Raw genomic sequence first — 21,326 nt, 5'->3', positions numbered from 1 at the left:
GGCTGGTTTGGCTTTTACATGGCTTTCTGGGATACTCCTGGTGCCGGCTTCTATTTTTAGCGATGCTATGGTGCCGGTAGTGATCTATTTTAAGGTGGTGCCGGTTTTAATATATTTATAGATTTTTAAGATCGGTGCTGGTGGTGCAGTGATCTATTTTTAGTGGTGCCGGTTTTAATCTATTTTTAGATATTTAAGATCGTGCCGGTGGTGCCAGTGATGATCTATTATTGGTGGAGCCGGTATGGCGCAGTTTATATTAGATCGAGTGCAAATTTGATCAAGAGTATTTAATGCAAACAGGACACTTATCTTGGATTTAGCTCAATTTTTATTTTGCAGTTTTTTTAGGGCAAGATGAATGCATATTCAGTACTGCAAGGCTGGTGTACAGCTTCTCCATGTATCTCTCTGGCGTAGCGGCTTATTTTAAATCAGTTATATTTTGTTACTGTTCAGTCCGTCTTCTACATCTATATACATGATATAGTCTAGTTTTTTTTTTAATGTTTTCCCCCTGTTTTCTATGAGGGGTTGGTCTAGTAATTAGAATGCGTTCCCAGTGGTATCATTTCCAGTGATTGGTTGTATGTACCAGGGGCATCCTTTTTTTATAGTAGATATATTGCCAGAATAGCAGCTTTCTGAACATTTGTCCAGATCCTCTTTCCTGGTAGAATGCTGAATGCATTTTCGACATTTGTAACAAGTGTTTTGGCATCTTGTGCCTGTTGAAAGATTCACGTTTGTAAATTATTTGTAACAAAGTTCTGTAGTAGTGCATCGCGCCTCTGTTGTAGGGGTTGTTATGACATTAACGTCGCATGACATCGTTCAATCATGGGTAGTATGGACATTTTCTAGACGTTTTTATGGCGTTATTGATATGCTGTTTTGTTGTTAATATTTCCGTATTACTAATTAAGCTCAAAAGTGCGTGTTTTTGCACCTGGAAGATAAGTGGTTCGTTAGAGACATGCTCCGCAGCAACTCCAACTAAGAATCCCACCTCTGGGAGTAACTCCAGCATCAGCAACTATCTATGCAACCTTACACTTGCCTCTAGCTACGCCAGCATGACAGTTACCGCGGGCACTAACAATACAGCGCCACACAACAGAGAGTGAAAGTGGAACAACTCCAAATATGAGGATATCCTTAGACATATTCAATATATGTATGCCTCTTTAAAAAGAAGCAACATAGATCCTAAGTATACATGTAAAGTCTAAAGTCATTAAACACTACACACAAAACGTGCAGTAATAGTATATCAAATCAAAATCATTGAAATCATGCAGAATAACCCAGAGACAGCAAATAACACAAAAATATAAGATTTAACAGGTAATACTCTTGGATCCACGAGCTTCGTACTCTCAACCCAGTAGGGATCAATATTTATGGATAGAATGGGAATACTCAGCCATTTTATTTATCAAAATACAAGACTTATTATTAAGTATGTAGATCTAAACCACTGCTGGGCTCCTAACTTTTAGGCTGGGCCCCTAGAATTTGCCTGTAAGGAGCCCAGATGGCTAACAGGGTCTGAGTGTTAATTTATATCCCAGAGCAACTATCTCTCAGTCACAATGAAATGAGCAAAATGTTAAAGAGTTATCCAGGTTTTCCAGCTACCGAAGAATGTAAGGAAAATTTCCAGGGACCATATAAATTCCTCAAATCAGTCCTAGTCCTTGAGACATCAATACTCGAGCAAGTGGTGCTTAATTGTATTAAAGAATCCTACTGGAACCTTCCAAGGGTACTTACAGGTATCTTACTGCCACTTCCACCTTTTGTATTGATACGCAGTTCAACAACTGTGCCAAAGTCTGTAAAACAATATATATATATATATATATATATACACACACACACACAAATATATATATGCTGTCATTCTAATCTCTGCAAATCTTTTATTCTGAATCAACAGCTAGACAGCATGGTCACATATTTAGTTTAAAATAATTCTTAGTTAATAAAGGAAGAGACCAAGTTTACAACTTGATGAGCAGATACTAAAATCATTCAAAGACATCAGTCTCTTTTCTTGGTCAACTAAAACAATAGGCGACTGTGCCTCAAACTATTACTACCCGTATCTAATGCTCACGTGTATAAATTCTCTGAAAAGTCCTCTTACAAAATTACTGAAAAGGATCGACTGCTTTTCAATTCAGATTCAAAATAAAATTTCACATTGCTATACCTAGTATTTTCTACTCAGCCATCCCACCACTCAAATTTTATATTCATAATTATAGTCATGAGGTTCGAAGTGTTAAGATTCTTCAAGCTAAAGTAAGGCCTTAACATTTACCTTCAAAAAATGTTCTCAATTCCTTTTCTGCTACATTGTGTGGTAAATTTCCAACAAACAACTGATGACTGTCTGGGTATCTGGCACCTCGTCTGTCGGAGATGTTTTCACCATCTTCGCGTGTCACACTGACACGGTCCCTGTCACGACCACGATCTGAACGGTCACGGCCACCTCTGAAATAGCCAGAAGTAAAACATATTATCACACGTTTGACGTAGTGGAGTGTAATAAAGCCGTACATGAAAACAATAATACACTAGTGTAATAAAGCTTTGACGTCGACGTCATTTAAAGTACAAGAGACGTTGGTCAAATTGACTTGTTTTTATAGTAAAAGAAAGTAGAATATTTGATGTTTCGACAGAAAAAGCTAAATCGTGATAAAAACAATATTACATCTGTTACTTTCCACATTGAATTTTAAAATGCTCGGCAGAGCCTTGCATTTTATTATTTTATTCATCTCGTTAAATAAATTCAATATGAAAGACTCATGTAATCCTCTATTTAACAAACTATATAAAGTGTTGGCATGAAAAAAACAGATATCAGCTCATTAACAAAGGAATTAATACCAAAGCCGTCTAAAACAACTCTAGAAAGTACAAACCAATGCAAAGTTCGATTGACATGCCAATATAGTGACTGAAAAGCATCTTCACACTTCATCAAACACTATGAGAGTACTTCTTTTCAATTTATGAATTCAGTAAATCATACTTATTTTTCTAAAATAACTGACTAAGGGAAGTAACTTCTGACAAATTTGAGCAAACAAAATCGCAGAATAAATGGTATGGTCAAATGGCAGCTATGCAAGTGTAGTACAGATGTATCCCAATGTACCAATATCAGACTTTACAAAATCAATGCACACATACTGATTTTATTCCAAGTTCTGACTATGCATTATTCAATAGCTTTACTCAGTAAAAAGTGTCTTCAATTCTGGTAAGCAGGCTCTAGACAGCTGGCTACTGTCACCCACGAACAAATCAGATGCAAATTATAGACATTACTGTATAAGGCAACTTTCTGTTTATATAAAGAGAAAAACGATGCTAGAAAAGTATTGAAATATACTGTCACAGGATAATATAAACAAGATATATCCAGAGAATAGGAAATTCAGCTATTGTAGGGCCACCCGCTCACGCTGACTTTTTAGGTAAGGGCAGCAAAATGAATAAATACTTCCTAAAATGCTCAGTAAAAATTGTCATCATTTCTGGTTAGCAGGCATAAGACGGCAGGCTACCATCACCTACTAACCATCTGACGCAAATTACACGCATCACAGCATTCCATAGATAAAGTTTCTATACAAAATGTAAACGACAGGCCTATCTAGCCTAAGAAATAACAATTCTAAATGTAATGTAATTTAGTTATGCTCAGTAAAAATAGTCATCATTTCTGGTTAGCAGGCACAAGACGGCAGGCTACCGTCACCTACTAACCATCTGACGCAAATTACACGCATCACAGCATTCCGTGGATAAATTTTCTATACAAAATGGAGAGGACAGGTCTATTTATCCTAAGGAATAACAATTCTAAATGTAATGTAATTTAGTTATGCTCTGTAAAAATTGTCAGCATTTCTGGTTAGTAGGCATAAGACAGCAGGCTACCGTCACCCAATAACTATCTGACGCAAATTACACGCATCACAGCATTCTGTAGATAAAGTTTCTATACAAAATGGAGAGGACAGGCCTATTTAACCTAAGGAATAACAATTCTAAATGTAATGTTATTTAGTTATGCTCAGTAAAAATTGTCATCAATACTGGTTGGCAGGCATATGACGGCAGGCTACCGTCACCCACAAACCATCTGACGCAAATTACACACATCACAGCATTCCGTAGATAAAGTTTCTATACAAAGAGGAGAGGACAGGCCTATTTATCCTAAGAAATAAAAATTCTAAATGTAATGTAATTTAGTTATGCTCAGTAAAAATTGTCATCATTTCTGGTTAGCAGGCATATGACGGCAGGCTACCGTCACCCACAAACCATCTGACGCAAATTACATGCATCATGGCATTCAGTTGACAAAGTTTCTGTATAAAATGGGGAGGATATGCCTACTTTAAATATCCTAAGAAATAATGATTCTAAATATAATGAAATGTGGTTATGCTCAAGGAAACAAGAGCTGTCTCCATAGGATGACATATGCCCCACATGGCACTTTGAATGAGTAGTTATGGCCGATGTTAGAGTTTAGGACCTTTGACCTACGGAGCTGGGTCTTGCGCACGACACGTCGTCTTACTGTGCCACACATTCATGCGTAGTTATTTTAAAATCCATGCATGAATGACAAAGATATGGACCGGACATGCCCATCAATGCACTATCATGAAAAATGATCTTTAACGTCTAAGTGTGACCTTGACCTTTGAGCTACGGACCTGGGTCTTGCGCGCGACACGTCGTCTTACTGTGGTACACATTCATGCCAAGTTATTTGAAAATCCATCCATGGTTGACAAAGATATGGACCGGACACGCCCATCAATGCACTATCCTTTAATGTCTAAGTGTGACCTTGACCTTTGAGCTACGGACCTGGGTCTTGCGCGCGACACGTCGTCTTACTGTGGTACACATTCATGCCAAGTTATTTGAAAATCCATCATCGATGACAAAGATATGGACCGGACAAGCCCATCAATGCACTATCCTTTAACGTCTAAGTGTGACCTTGACCTTTGAGCTACGGACCTGGGTCTTGCGCGCGACACGTCGTCTTATTGTGGTACACATTCATGCCAAGTTATTTGAAAATCCATCCATCGATGACAAAGATATGGACCGGACACGAAAATTGCGGACAGACTGACAGACCGACAGACGGTTCAAAAACTATATGCCTCCCTTCGGGAGCATAAAAAAGTGATATCATTTCAGGTAAGTGGGCATAAAACAGCAGGCAACTGTCACCAACATACCAATCTGACGCAAATTACCAGCATCAAAGCATCACATGCAAATTTGTAGCAACAGATTTCCTCACGAAAAAACTTCATCAGTTGAAATGATCAAAATCTACCACTTAACTTTACCCTGAAGCTGTTTGAATTGATTGTTTTAAGAAAATGCCATTTATCCTTTCTGTGGTGACATAACAAATATTTTGTTTGTGCAATGCATTATGGTACGTCTACTACCTTGGGGCTCTCTGTTCTTTAGGAGCCGTTGGGCTTGTGTCTTGTTTCATGTCCTGTCTAGTGCCAAACCCTGAAGGTTTTATGTTCTGTTGTGGGGCTTGTGCTGGCATCTGCTGTGAAACTGGTCGATTTGAAGTGCCCTTGCTGGCTAAATCAGCCCAGGAAAATGGCTTTCTTGGCTCATCTACTAAAAAACACAATTACATCACCTTAATGAGCGAGATTAAACGAAAGAATAAGACTTGGTTTCATACTGCAAAGTGATTAAATATGTAACAATACAGCTGCAACAGAATTCAAGTTTCCACCTATTTCTACAATTAATCTATCTTTGACTTAAACAAGAGCTGTCTACGTAGGATGACACATGCCCCCGATGGCACTTTGAATGAATAGTTATGGCCGATGTTAAGAGTTTAGGACCTTTGACCTACGAAGCTGGGTCTTGCGCGCGACACATTGTCTTACTGTGTCACACATTCATGCATAGTTATTTTAAAATCCATGCATGAATGACAAAGATATGGACCGGACATGCCCATCAATGCACTATCATGAAAAATGATCTTTAACATCTAAGTGTGACCTTGACCTTTGAGCTACAGACCTGGGTCTTGCGTGTGACATGTCGTCTTACTGTGGTACACATTCATGCCAAGTTATTTGAAAATCTATCCATCGATGACAAAGATATGGACCGGACATGCCCATCAATGCACTATCCTTTAATGTCTAAGTGTGACCTTGACCTTTGAGCTACGGACCTGGGTCTTGTGCACTGCACGTCGTCTTACTGTGGTACACATTCATGCCAAGTTATTTGAAAATCCATCCATCGATGACAAAGATATGGACCGGACACGCCAATCAATGCACTATCCTTTAACGTCTAAGTAAGACCTTGACCTTTGAGCTACGGACATGGGTCTTGCGCACTGCACGTCATCTTACTGTGGTACACATTCATGCCAAGTTATTTGAAAATCCATCATCGATGACAAAGATATGGACCGGACACGCCCATCAATGCACTATCCTTTAACGTCTAAGTGTGACCTTGACCTTTGAGCTACGGACCTGGGTCTTGCGCACTGCACTTCGTCTTACTGTGGTACACATTCATGCCAAGTTATTTGAAAATCCATCCATCGATGACAAAGATATGGACCGGACACGAAAATTGCGGACAGACCGACAGACTGTTCAAAAACTATATGCCTCCCTTCAGGGGCATAAAAAGGTATCAACTGAAAAGAGTAGCGCTAATGCTATTTCAATGCTTTACTTGTACAAGTAATATTACTAATAAGAGAGATCGTGTTTGTATACAAATCTGTTGTAATTTCTATTTTTAGAACTGATAAGACAGTGACTGTGTGGGCAGACGCCGAACGTCCATGTTTTTTGCAAACAGTGATGTTTTCCTAATGGCCTAAACTTTCTTAAAACACAAATTATATAAATATTTTTTTTTTGATCAATGGAAAGGTTATAAAACAAGCAATTTTTTAATTGCTTTTAATTCTTTCGAAATAAAATGGATTTATTATGAACGCTTAACTTACATTGTTTTTCTAAAAGTTTTGAACATCACTACGCCGCTATTAAAATCATGTCATTTTAAACTGTTATTCATTTAAAAAAGATATTTGAATACAAAAATACCAAAATTGTAAGTATTTCAAAATTTTTTGAATTTTGAAAATCCAGAAATGAGCGAAAAAGTTATTAAAAATTAACAAGAGGGTCAATGACCCTAAAGTGCTCACCTGTGTACAAGGCTTCAAGTGTATTTGTATAAGTACAGAGTTAGGTTTCTTCTATATTAGCCTATATTATATACATGTCACACACACTTTTGAACCTAGGGCAATAATTTGAACAATTATGGTAGACATTACAAATCTGATATCACACACAAAATATCAAGGCTCTAGCTATTATTGATTCAGAGAAGGAAAGTGACCACGCCCCCTGGCAGCCATGTTTTTTGACGAATCGGAATAATTTGAACAATCTTGGTAGAAGGTCACACAAGGACCATCTGTGTAAAATTATTTTAAAATCGGGCCAGCAGTTCCACACAGGATTTTTAAAGTTTCCACTATATACATATAGGGAAAAGTGACCACGCCCTCTGGAGGCCATGTTTTTTGATGAATCAAAATAATTTGAACTAGAAATTGCTTTTGTAAAAAAGCGCATGTCTCGCCCAATGCAAAGTCCTATAGGCAAGAAGTCAATAGGCGTCAGGAGCGAAAGTCAAAGAGACACTGATGGTTGGCTGCAATAGGAACCATCTACTTGCCATGTCCAGTCATCCCGCTAAGTTTCAACACTCTTGACCTAGTGGTTCTCAAGTCACTGTTCAGGCTCCTGTGACCTTGACCTTTGATCAAGTGGCCCCAAAATAAATAGGGGTCATCTACTCTGCATGTCCAATCATCCTATTAAGTTTCAACATTCTAGGTCAAGTGGTTCTCAAGTTATTTTCCAAAAATGATCTTACATGACCAGGCCCCTGTGACCTTGACCTTTAATAGACTGACCGAAAAATCAATAGGGGTCATCTACCCTGCATGTTTAATCATCCTATGAAGTTTAAACATTCTGGGTCAAGTGGTTCTCAAGTTATTAATTGGAAATTGTTTTCCATGTTCAGGCTCCTGTGACCTTGACCTTTAACAGAGTGACCCCAAAATTGATAGGGGTCATCTACTCTGCATGTTCAATCATCCTATGAAGTTTCAACATTCTGGATCAAGACGTTCTCAATGTTCAAGCCCCTGTGACCTTGACCTTAAACGGAGTGACCCCAAAAACAGTAGGGGTCATTTACTCTGCATGAACAATCATCCTATGAAGTTTCAAGAGGTTCTCAAGTTACTGATCAGAAACAGTTTTCGATGTTCAGGCCCCTGTGACCTTGACCTTTAACAAAGTGATCCCAAAATCGATAGGTGTCATCTACTCTGCATGACCAATAACCCTATGAAGTTTCAACATTCTGGGTCAAGTGGTTCTCAAGTTACTGACCGGAAATGGTTTCAATGTTCAGGCCCCTGTGACCTTGACCTTTAACAGAGTGACCCTAAAATCGATAGGGGTCATCTACTCTGCATGACCAATCATCCTTTGAAGTTTCAACATTCTGGGTCAAGTGGTTCTCAAGTTACTGACCGGAAATGGTTTTCAATGTTCATGCCCCTGTGTCCTTGACCTTTGACGGAGTGACCCCAAAAACAACAGGGGTCATCTACTCTACATGACCAATCATCCTATGAAGTTTCAACATTCTTGGTCAAGTGGTTCTGTAGTTATTGATCGGAAATGGTTTTCAATGTTCAGGCCCCTGTGACCTTGACCTCTGACCCCAAAATCAATAGGGGTCGTCTACTCCAGCAGCCCTGCAACCCTATGAAGTTTGAAGGTTCTAGATCAAATGGTTCTCCAGTTATTGATCGGAAATGAAGTGTGACGTACATACGGATGGACAGGGCAAAAACATGTCTCCCCCCAGACGGGTCTACCAACATAATTATCTTGGTAGAGGGTCACACAAGGAACATTTGTGTAAAATTATTCTAAAATCGGGCCAGCAGTTTCACACAAGAAGATTTTTGAAGTTTCTACTATATACATATAAGAAAAAGTGACCACGCCCTCTGGGGGCTATGTTCAAAATAATTTAAACAATCTTGGTAGATGGTGACATAGGGACAATTTGTGTGAAATTATTTCAAAATTGGACCATCTGTTTTGGAGGAGATGACATTTGAAGTTTTTTCCAAGCAGAACCGTTTGAACAACTTTGGTAGAGGACCACCCAAGGAACATCATAGCCAAGTTTCATCAAAATCCATTCAGTCGTTTTGGAGCAGATGTCGTTTAAACACAAATGTTGACAAAGGACTACTTGATGCACGGAAGGACGACGGATGGACACAGCGTGATCACAATACCTCACCATGAGCACTTTGTGCTCAGGTGAGCTAAAAATTCCAATCCCATACACAAACGATGTAAAAACATTTGTTAAACTGTTTTGCCCACCATCAGATAAACAGACGTTAATGTGTGTCGTCAAGGCGATCTCTCCTACTGACCCCAACCCTGACAAATTCTATGTATCAATAGCATGGAAATTTTTGACACAATTTTTGAAACCAGAAAGAAATCAACACACATATTATTACCTTGTGGCTGTTCTTCAGGCTGCATGGGCTCCACTTTGGGCTCTTCTTTTACAGGCTCATATGTCTCAATTGGAGTGGTAATTTGTTCCTCGGGTTCCAGGGGCTCCTCGGGCTCAGACTTTGGCGAAGTGGGTGTCTCGACCTGCTCCTCCTCTAACATCCCTGTGCCGTTACTGAATCAGATCAATAATTCTTTAAGTAAACTCATGCACTTCATTAAAAGACAACACTGAATTCATGTTCTTCAAGTTTAAACAAATCATGAAATGATCTGCGTAGGTAACGATTCATAACACCCATGGATTCGGCAATGACTACTTTTCTTTCAATAAAGGCTTTGCTGTGCAATTCAGAGATTATATTATAAATCAGTATCAAACTAAACATGGTCTTTGTAAACTGATCAATTTGGGGGTTTTTTTTTACATCGAAGTGGCTCAACTGTAAAAATTATTCCAATTTCTTTGTTTGCATATTTTTCTTTCAAGTTGGAAAAGTATACAAAATTTATCACACTGTCAGCTGTTTCAAAGTATAGGGTAAGGTTATATGAGAAATGCGTGTAATTACCTGAGTGATGGAGCATGTGCATCAAAGAACTGTTGTGTATCTGTCAACAGGTCCTGCTGGACACCAACTGGCTCATTAATCTCACCCTCAGAGTCTGAAACACAACAGGTACACTTGTATAGCATCAAAAGTCTAACACTTGTATATTTATCAGAAGGGCTCCATTCAAACACGTTTGAAGCATAAATTCAAATTTCACATCATCATTATCTGCAGATCTTTTCCTCTACTGGAGTGTTATTTCTTCAAATTACAAAGAGTTTGAACAGTATTCAAGAAAAGTAAAGCTGAACAAAAAAAATATTGTGAAATACCAACTTTCTAAGTTATAAGTCTGACAATATGCAAGGGAGGGTTATAGTTCTTGGCTTTCCTACTAATCCAGTGATATTTACAAAATTAATACAGTATTTAAGAATAGCGGGCCTAAACAAAACTTTTCACTAAGAATTCTGACAAAATGTAAGTGGGAGTTATGGTTCTTGGCCTAAATACCCCACTAAGGATGATAAACCAGGGTATCAAGTTTTTATGCTAAAACTCTTGTAGTTTCTGAAAAAAGGTGGACCTAAACAAAAATAGATGAGCTAAAATTGTACATTTTTGTTCTTTTTATTTGATATTTTGACCAACACAACAACCTTGGATATGATATACCAACTGAACAAAATCTATAACACTGTAATTCCATTTATATCGAAAACTGGTACACACCCCTACTGAACATCCACCTATATAAACAGCTCACCCAGAATAAAACTCAGACAAGCTAATAAAGAAAATGAAATTAAAATATTTTATAGCAACACTACCTTGGGCATCTTCCTGGTTCTCAGTGTCAGTATCATTGTCATGGAAAACCTCATCCTGGTAACGGAAAATGTCGTTGTGTACATAGTACTTCTTTGGTGACTGAGGTGCTAACACAAATGTCTGCATAAACCTTCTCATCTGCTGACCATTATTTGACAGCTCTCCTGTCACCTACAAAATAAAGTGGGTAAATGAAATAAGCATTTTTGAAATGCAAAAGGACATCATTAATTTCCTCTTAGTCTTATGTCTCACGGCTAATTGATTTATTGACAGCTGATTGTAAAAGCTGCATTAACAATGTAGCTGCCTATTCTTTTTATCTTGTTAAAGTAAATTGTAATTTTATGTTTTCTTCTTTTTTTTTTTTTTCTGTAGCTTTTAAGTCACAGACATAATTTTAGGTCATTTATACGTAATAATAAATAAAAGCTTTGTATTAACTCCCACAATTCAAGCAAAAGAAATGTAAACTTCAAAGAAGTATGAAAGCAGGAGCACAAACCTGCACAACGACTGCATTGCCAACTGTGGCTTGACTGTCCACCTGGCGGATCTTAGCATGGCAATCTCGGAAGTTTAGAGACATAATCTTCTTATGAATGTCCTGCAATAACAGCAACATAGTATTTACTTCACAACAAACCGCAGCTTTTCTAACTGATTACTCTGTATTACTGTATTACAAACAAATTCAATATTTTATACACACAAAAATCTCCTGTATTACTGGTACTGTATTAGAAAGAAATGCAATGCGTTACATATTAAAAACATCAAAATGGCTTGTTTTGTCATTTTTAATCAATTTAAACTATTATTTCATTATTGTCTATAAAACTCTATACAAAATTGCTGTCTCTTTTGCTTCCCTCTATCCTCTGAAACTGAATTCTAGCTGTAGCAATGCTGAAGTGTAGACAAGAGCACCGCCTTGCGGGTGCTGACGCTCATCTGATTTTTTGAAAAAAAAAAATGATGAGTTATTGTCATCACTTGAGCGGTTGTCGGCATCAGCGTCTGCGTTGCCTGGTTAAGTTTTATGTTTAGGTCAGCTTTTCTCCTAAACTATCAAAGCTATTGCTTTGAAACTTGGAATACTTGTTCATCATCATAAGCTGACCCTGTATCAGTGATTCATTTTGAAATCCGAATATACGAGTCCATGGGACTCACATATTTTGAAACAATGAGTCCCAGCCAGTGAGTAATGAGTCATGCAAGTTGAAAAAGGAACTAAACATGCTTAATATATAATAATATAACGTTACTAATTTTATTATTTCCTGTCTTTGTTTAAGTCTATTAATTTAAAGTAAATAAATTCACTGAAAATGTCAGTGATTCTGTTTTCTTATCTTTGTAAACCTTGTGAATCTAATGTGATTAAACTGCAAATTAAAGTTTTTTTCACTCTTGCAATGATTGTCCAAACCAAGAAAACCCTTTAAATATGAACACAATTAATTAAAAATGCTAATTCCATATCAGCAGAAAATAAATCAAGCTCCCAGCGCTAATGCACTCAAAGTCAGTCACTTTAAGTGACAAGTATGTGAATTAAATACATGTCAATAGCAGTGACATCACTATGACATCACTCCAATACTGTCTTCTTTGATCTGCTGGTGTCTCTTTGATCTGCTGGTGTGGGCTCACATCAAAGAAACAGTTGTCAAACATGTTTAACCCAATTTCTATGGAAGGGAATCTCCGCCAGGACATGCATGCTGCTAAATGACATTGCTATGTTATTTACTTACATTTGCGTTCTGCAATATTGCAACTGCATTTTAGGGAATCTCCGCCAGGACATGCATGCAGCTAAATGACAAATGCATGTTGCCTTGTGTTATTCGTTTTAAAGTAAATGCAACATTCATGCGCCTTTGTGTTACCTTCCATCCGTTAGTGGCACATACCTTGCATCTTTCGTCACTACATGTATGTAAAACGCATATTCTTGCGTGTAAATGGCATATGCATCCATTCTGTGGCATATTAAAATGTTTATGTGAACAAGTTAGTATTTTGTACGTTTTACTTTCTGAAATTTATTAAATCGTTCCTCCATTATATAAGACTAACACATGCATGTTAACATTTAGTTGTTGCCCGTTGTTTTTTGTTTTTGATATATAGGTCCCTGTTGTAGACCTTTTCTATGTAGGTCCCTACTTTAAATTCACGGATTCTAAATATTGCAATGATTGAAATTTATGTAAGGCGAAAACAGTGCTAAGTAAGCACTAAGCAGTACAACGTTAATCAAATGCGACTTTAACATTTGTAATATGAAATTCGTAGAAAGCTGGGAACCAGAATTTCCGGCAGTTTCCGTAAAATCAGTGAACTATGAACGGTGTTTTAGTAAAAAAAAGTACCTAACCAATTTGCCTCCAAAAAACCGCACTGGTCAAAGCTTTCAGTAAATACATAACAGATTCAGGGAGATTTGATTAATGTAAATTGAACAACTTCCCTCAAATTAAAATTAAATCAAAATACTAGAAAACATTTTTGTATAAAGCAACAGAGAATAAGCACAATAAGAGTAACAGTAACCACAGATGACAACGATACAGCACCAGGGGCGTAGGGACGATTTGAGTATTGGGGCGGCGGATATGGGTGGGTGCGTTTTGGGACGGGGTACCCCTCCCATCTCCCTCCCATGAACGGGGTCAAGGTTGGCCCTGTGAAAATTTTGCATATAACTAGAATAAATAGTGCAATCTGGCGACTTCTTGGACTGCTCAGTAGCTGCAGGGGTTCCACTAGACCCGAAAACCCAAGAGTCCCAGGACCCTTGGGCCCAAATTTTGAAGGGTCCTTTTCCAAAATACAGGAGTCCTGTCCCAACACGTCAATATAATTTACTATATTTTTTATTCAGTAACACGTAGATCTTTACCTAAGAATACAATAAACCCAAGATCATGTTACAGCATAATAAAAATGTCAGTCTCAGGTCATATAGTCTCATATTGTAAACTAATATTTATCAAAATTCATGTTATTTTAATTAGGTTTTTCTTCAATATTTCATTTTATTTTTAATAACAGAACAGTGCTATAACACTCTAGAAAAATGTATCCAAAATGTACTATCCGAATACTGTTACACTTTCAGAATGTCATCGGAAAGTAGTTTTTGCTCAGTTTATTTGGCAAACTAAGCTAAATCAGCGATAGTTCCTCAAATAATGATGCTACTTATCATAAAAACTGCATTGAAAGTCAGGTTTTTTTTTAGGAATTTTGGCAATATGCATGACCCGTGAACGGACATTCTAAACTTATTTTTGCTTTCGAAATTCATCAAAATTTGTGAAGTTTCTTGTTGAAATTACGAGATGATCACTAAACAATGGTCTAATTTAAAGTTGGCATGAAAAAATCTTGCAGGGCACTTTTCACGTGCTCGGTAATCAGCTGCTTATGATAATTTAATAACTGGCGCCTTTTTTGACAGTACACAGGATTCGCTTTATCAATTAATTTCAACACTTCATTGATTTCTTGTTACCTATGTGCACTCGCCGTGACGTTACTTGCTGATGAAAAATCAGTGAGGCATCTCTACAGGAGAAAGGGCGGGATTTAGCAGAGATCAAAGGCAGGAGAGCATGACTGCGAGTGTTTATTTTGAATACACGTGTCTGTCGTGGAAATAGCTTTACTGAAGGAAATTAATGATAAGAGAAAGGCTTATCAAAGGAAAATGCCCCCGGGTCCCGAAGGACGCACAGGCAAGTATTCTGCCGGGTCCTTTGAGCGTCTTTTGAAAATCTCCCGGGTCCGGGCCCGGGGTCCCGGGTCAAATGGAACCCCTGGTAGCTGTTGAACATACTCGTTTCTTTTCGAGTTTTCACCCCTATTTACAGTTTACTGTGTTCAAACACTGAAATGGCGGTACTATGTTAGATACGGACAATGTATTGCCAGGGTAGAACCAATACTGTCTAAGTAGGGGATCGAGCAGAAGACTCATCATAGTGAATCCATGGAAATATGCTGAAACAATTGAGGGTTGAATGAACGGAGTTCAGGGTTCTTTTTACCGAATAATCGCTTTGGAAACGCAAAATTGCGTGGCTAATTGGGCTTTTCCATTTTTATATTGAAGCTTTAATACTTGTTAATGTAACTAGATCTGTAAAATCAATGAGGATTTTTCTACATTTGATGCGTAGATTCATTATGACTGGTTTTTCAAACAAATTGTTTAAGTGTCCAAAATATTTAATTTTATATATTTTATGAAAAGACATCTAAAGATGCCGATTTGCGTTTGTGTTTTACTCAGTCGGCAGAATTAGAGACACAACATTAATTGCAAGTGTCTATAATCTGTTCGGCAGTATGCAATTAAATACGATTGACTTTCATTAATTAATGTATTGCCTATAACCCAAGTCTGCGGGGTGTGAAAATATAGCAACCTTGGTACAATACACTGTCACCATGGTGATCTAGCAAGGTGTCAGCGATACACGATTCTGTGTACATATCAGTCGCCGATGCACTTCATGATAAATATTCTCATTTTCAAAAAAAATACGAGTTCGGCATTTCGCCGCTCCTGGAATTATTGGGGTGGCGGTGCCGCCCTTGCCGCCCCAGCTCCTACGCCCATGAGCACAGAAGCGGTCATCGCTACAGCAAAGAAAAGTGGAATACGATCTGCACACACACACATTCAGTTTCTGTTGAAGACGTCTACAGTATTTAGGTAAAGTATTTCAGCTGGCTCTCTGTTCAAAAAGCATACAATTTGATTGTGACAATACTGTTAAGAACTTGTCAGGAATAGAAATATTTTCATTGAATATAACACTAGTATTATTTACACCGAAAACAACACAAGTACACGGGTAAGTTTAGACTCTCTCACCGTTTAACCCACGGAAACTACCGAACACGTGAATTTGCTGTCGAGAGTGGTCTCCCGTTTATACTAATTTGCGCTTAATTTTTTGCTTTTTGTTGGTTCCCTGTAATGTTGTAATGCACTACCGTACTTAAATTTGTGTTGTACTGCAAGTTTAAATATTTATTAAAGCCATGTGTTTTAGTATATTATTTTTGCCGGAAAACTGTAATATAAATAAGAACCAAGTGGTTGCAAACATCACTAATGTAAAATCCAAAAAGCAGTAACAATCAAGTTATGAAAATTTCGGAATATTCACATGTCACTACGTTGTTAATAGCTCGTTACATTCAGTAGCAACAACGTCAAATACGCGTAAGAAAACATAGAATACAGTTAGTAATAGCATGAGTATACATTTCAATATTGCAGTAAGCAAACAAACAGGTTGAACGCACTTGTCAATTACATGCAAGAATCACCGATATTCATGAAAGGACTGTTTTCTAAGCATTAAGAAGCATTAAAGATGAAGTTCTTGTAAGGCAAATGTAAGAAACTAAGATGCAGTTGCAATGTTGCAGAACGCATATGTAAGTAAATAACATAGCAATGTCATTTAGCAGCATGCATGTCCTGGCGGAGATTCCCTTCCATAAATTTCTAGCTAAATTTGATGCTCAAAAATTTGGGTAAATCTCAGTTACCTTATTTTAATCTCAGAAAGTGTCAGTGATAAAATTATGTTTCTAAAGCCTTGGTTTTGAAAAATATGAGTAAAATTAAGTGGATTTAAGGAAATTATTCAGCCAGTCAAGGTAAGATACTTTCTAAAGGTCAAAAATGCATGTGTAAGCTAATGTACCGGTAATATAAATCTCTACCAGGGTTCAAATTTAGACAAGCATACTAGCTAAATGCTAGTGGAATTTTAAAATAGCTAGTGGGTTTGAAATGTACTAGCTAATTTGAGCTAGTCAATAATATAACAAGCAAATGTCTTCAGAGCTTTAATAAAATTGTTTTGAAGGTACACATTTTTCTTCATGAAAGAAATGTTATCATTTATGTTAATGATATTTTATTGTTCAACAAAAATGGCATAAGCTATTTTAAGCTAATTGAAAATATTTTTGTTTGTGACTGGCTACTAACAGAGATCAATCAGTAAGTTTTGGCCAGTAAAATAATAACAGAGTAAATATTATTAACTTTAGCCGGTAGCTTTTCATTTTAGCTAGTGACCAAAAAGGGCACTAGCTAATTTCAGCTAGTACAAACTATTGTTAAACTTGACCCCTGATCTCTACTACTTTGTTTATCAACAGTCAGTTTACAAAACAAGTGTCACCTTCGCACTTCTCGGTAATCTGAAGTAGGCGGAGCTTAAATTATGCCATCGTATATTCCAGTCAAGTGTCAACAGGCTGATAGCGGATAACTGGTGGAGTGTGGATAAAAAAAATCGGGCGACTTGAATTTTGCTTTGATGTTAGATTAGAGCGAAGTGGGGAGCTACAAAGCGACTATTTCGCTCAAGTCGCTCCCTAGCTCAAGCCCTATGCTTTACAAATCGAACAGTGATAAGGTAATTGTTTGCGTCCCGCGGCTGCACACATTTTAAATTAAAGCGTCCCTCATGAAAAATACGCGTCTTTGACGCAGGACGCACGGCAAAATGAATCACTGCTGTATGGCAAGAAACATAACTCCATCCTGCTTTTTGCAAGATCTATGGTCCCTTTTGTACTTAGAAAATATCAGATTTCTTGGTTAAGTTTTATGTTTAGGTCAACTTTTCTCCTAAACTATCAAAGCTATTGCTTTGAAACTTGGATACTTGTTCACAATCATAAGCAGACCCTGTACATCAAGAAATATAACTCCATCTTGCTTTTGCAAGAATTATTGCCCCTTTTAGACTTAGAAAATCAGATTTCTTGGTTAAGTTTTATGTTTAGGTAAGCTTTTATCCTAAACTATCAAAGTTATTGCTTTAAAACTTGCAACACTTGTTCACCATCATAAGCTGACCCTGTACAGCAAGAAACATAACTCCATCCTGCTTTTTGCAAGATTTATGGCCCTTTTGGACTTAGAAAATATCCGATTTCTTGGTTAAATTTTATGTTTAAGTCAACTTTTTCTCTTAAAACTATCAAAGCTATTGCTTTGAAACTTGTAACACTTGTTCACCATCATAAGCTGACCATGTACAGCAAGAACATAACTCCATCCTGCTTTTTGCAATAATTATTGCCCCTTTTGGACTTAGAAAATCATTTTCTTGGTTGAGTATTATGTTTAAGTCAACTTTTCTCATGAACTATCAAAGCTATTGCTTTAAAACTTGCAACAGCTTTTCACCATCATAAGTGGACACTGTACATCAAGAAACATAACTCTATTATACAAAAAAAATCAGATGAGCTTCAGCACCCGCAAGGCAGTGCTCTTGTTTTTTGTATAATAGAAAAAATGTCCTACCCATGATTTTCTAAGTCCAAAAAGGGCCATAATTCTCGCTAAAAGAAGGATGAGTTATGTTTCTTGATGTACATAGTCAGCTTATGATGGTGAACAACTGTTGCAAGTTTCAAAGCAATAGCTTGAATAGTTTAGGAGAAAAGCTGACCTAAACATAAAACTTAACCAATAAATCTGATATTTTCTAAGTACAAAAGGGGACATAAGCCTTGCAAAAAGCAGGACAGAGTTATGTTTCTTGCTGTACATGGTCAGGTTATGATGGTGAACAAGTGTTGCAAGTTTTAAAGCAATAGCTTTGATAGTTTTGGAGAAAAGCTGACAAACATATTACTCAACGAAGTCCAAAAGGAGCAATAATTCTTGAAACAAGAGGACCATGACGGTCCTGAATCGCTCACCTCTTCCCACATGACCCAGTTTTGAGTATGACGTCGTTTTTTCTATAATCTGACATAGTGACCTAGTTTTTGAGCTCATATGACCCAGTTTTGAACTTGACCTAGATATGATCAAGATAAAAATGCTGACCAATTTTCATGAAGATCCATTGAAAAATATGGTCTCTAGAGAGGTCACAAGGTTTTTCTATTTTTTGACATATTGACCTAGTTTTCGAAGGTACGTGACCCTGTTTTGAAATTTACCTAGATATCATCAAGGTGAATATTCTCACTAATTTTCATGAAGATCTCATGAAAAATATGGCCTCTAGAGAGGTCACAAGGTTTTTCTATTTTTATACCTACTGGCCTAGTTTTTGATTGCACGTGACCCAGTTTCTAAAGTGACCTAGATATCATCAAGGTGAACATTCAGATCAATTTTTATGAAGATCCCTTGAAAAATATGGCCTCTAGAGAGGTCAAAAGATTTTTCTAATTTTAGACCTACTGACCTAGTTTTTGACCACAGTTGACCCAATATCAAACTTGACCTAGATATCATCCAGATGAACATTCAGACCATCTTTCATACAGATCCCATGAAAAGTATGGCCTCTAGTGAGGTCACAAGGTTTTCTTTATTATTTGACCTACTGACCTAGTTTTTTAAGGCATGTGACCCATTTCAAACTTGACCTAGATATCAGCAAGGTGAACATTCTGACCAATTTTCATGAAGATCAATTCAAGGGTATGGCCTCTAGAGAGGTCACAAGGTTTTTCTATTTCAAGACCTACTGACCTAGTTTTTGAAGGCACGTGACCCAGTTTCAAACTTGACCTATATATCATCAAGATCAACATTCAGATCGACTTTCATACAGATCCCATGAAAAATATGGCCTCTAGAGAGGACACAACGTTTTTTCATTATTTGACCTACTGACCTACTTTTTCATGGCATGTGCCCCACTTTCAGACATGACCTAGATATCATCAAGATGAACATTCTGACCAATTTTTATGGAGATCCATTCACAAGTATGGCCTCTAGAGAGGTCACAAGGTTTTTCTATTTTTAGACCTACTGACCTAGTTTTTGACCGCACATGACCCTGTTTCGAAGTTGACCTAGATATCATCAAGATGAACATTCAGACCAACTTTCATACAGATCCCATGAAAAATATGGTCTCTAGAGAGGTCACAAGGTTTTTCTATTATTTGAACTACTGACCTAGTTTTTGAAGGCATGTGACCCACTTTCGAACATGACCTAGATATCATCAAGGTGAACATTCTGACCAATTTTCATGAAGATCTCATGAAATATATGGCCTCTAGAGAGGTCACAAGGTTTTTCTATATTTAGGCCTACTGACCTAGCTTTTGTCCGCACGTGACCCAGTTTCAAATTTGGCCTAGATATCATCAAGATGAACATTCAGACCAACTTTCATACAGATCCCATGAAAAATATGGCCTCTAGAGAGGTCACAAGGTTTTTCTATTATCTGACCTACTGACCTAGTTTTTGAAGGCAAGTGACACAGTTTCGAAGTTGACCTAGATATCATCAAGGATAACGTTCTGACCAAGTTTCATGAAGATTTCGTGAAATATATGACCTCTAGAGAGGTCACAAGGTTTTTCTATTTTTAGACCTACTGACCTAGTTTTTGACGGCACGTGACCCAGTTTCGAACTTGACCTAGATATCATCAAGGTAAACATTCTGACCAACTTTCATGAAGATCTTATGAAATATATGGCCTCTAGAGAGGTCACAAGGTTTTTCTATTTTTAGACCTACTGACCTAGTTTTTGACGGCACGTGACCCAGCTTCGAACTTGACCTAGATATCATCAAGATGAACATTCTGACCAACTTTCATAAAGATTCCACAAAAAATGTGACCTCTAGAGTGGTCACAAGCAAAAGTTTACAGGCGCACGGACGGACACTGCGCGATCACAAAAGCTCACCTTGTCACTTTGTGACAGGTGAGCTAAAAAGCAGGATGGAGTTATGTTTCTTGATGTAAAGTGTCAACTTATGATGGTGAATAAGTGTTGCAAGTTTCAAAGCAATAGCTTTGATAGTTTAAGAGAAAAGGTTGACCTAAACATAAAACTTAACCAAGAAATCTGATATTTTCTAAGTCCAAAAGGGGCCATAAATCTTGCAAAATGCAGTATGACGTTATGTTTCTTGCTGTACATGGTCAGTTAATGATGGTGAACAACAGTTGCAAGTTTCAAAGCAATAGCTTTGACAGTTTAGAAGAAATGCTGACCTAAACATAAAACTTAACCAAGAAAACTGATTTTCTAAGTCCAAAAGGGGCAATAATTCTTGCAAAAAGCAGGATAGTGTTATGTTTCTTGCTGTACAGGGTCAGCTTATGATGGTGAACAACAGTTGCAAGTTTCAAAGCAATAGCTTTGATAGTTTAGGAGAAAAGTTGACCTAAACATAAAA

The 21,326-nt window shown here is 37.4% G+C and overlaps 1 protein-coding gene and 4 non-coding genes across 6 annotated transcripts in view; all 5 read right to left on the bottom strand.

Annotated features, from left to right (window-relative positions):
- LOC123565042 (ras GTPase-activating protein-binding protein 2-like) overlaps nt 1-21,326 on the bottom strand; it is a 37,760-nt gene that overhangs the window by 11,235 nt on the left and 5,199 nt on the right. The window contains exons 4-10 of one of the 2 annotated variants that reach the window (XM_045359038.2): nt 11,601-11,702; nt 11,095-11,266; nt 10,283-10,376; nt 9,713-9,885; nt 5,517-5,703; nt 2,330-2,505; nt 1,777-1,838 (exon numbers count right to left, since the gene is read on the bottom strand). In XM_045359038.2, coding sequence (XP_045214973.1) covers nt 1,777-1,838; nt 2,330-2,505; nt 5,517-5,703; nt 9,713-9,885; nt 10,283-10,376; nt 11,095-11,266; nt 11,601-11,702 — 966 coding nt within the window. The remainder of the gene's footprint in view (nt 1-1,776; nt 1,839-2,329; nt 2,506-5,516; nt 5,704-9,712; nt 9,886-10,282; nt 10,377-11,094; nt 11,267-11,600; nt 11,703-21,326) is intronic. The other variant, XM_045359039.2, reaches the window with a different exon arrangement.
- On the bottom strand, nt 3,536-3,634 carry LOC123565136 (small nucleolar RNA SNORD16). The gene has a single exon (XR_006689124.2). It is a non-coding gene; the product is annotated as a small nucleolar RNA SNORD16 (small nucleolar RNA).
- LOC128555413 (small nucleolar RNA SNORD16) lies at nt 3,724-3,822 on the bottom strand. Its single transcript, XR_008370050.1, has one exon. It is a non-coding gene; the product is annotated as a small nucleolar RNA SNORD16 (small nucleolar RNA).
- Nucleotides 4,100-4,198, bottom strand: LOC123565130 (small nucleolar RNA SNORD16). The gene has a single exon (XR_008370051.1). It is a non-coding gene; the product is annotated as a small nucleolar RNA SNORD16 (small nucleolar RNA).
- Nucleotides 4,288-4,386, bottom strand: LOC123565134 (small nucleolar RNA SNORD16). The gene has a single exon (XR_006689122.2). It is a non-coding gene; the product is annotated as a small nucleolar RNA SNORD16 (small nucleolar RNA).

This window comes from Mercenaria mercenaria, chromosome 2, assembly GCF_021730395.1.
Source record: "Mercenaria mercenaria strain notata chromosome 2, MADL_Memer_1, whole genome shotgun sequence".
Classification (NCBI taxonomy): domain Eukaryota; kingdom Metazoa; phylum Mollusca; class Bivalvia; order Venerida; family Veneridae; genus Mercenaria; species Mercenaria mercenaria.
Note: the sequence above shows the minus strand (reverse complement) of the source record. Positions and strands in the feature narration are given on the sequence as shown.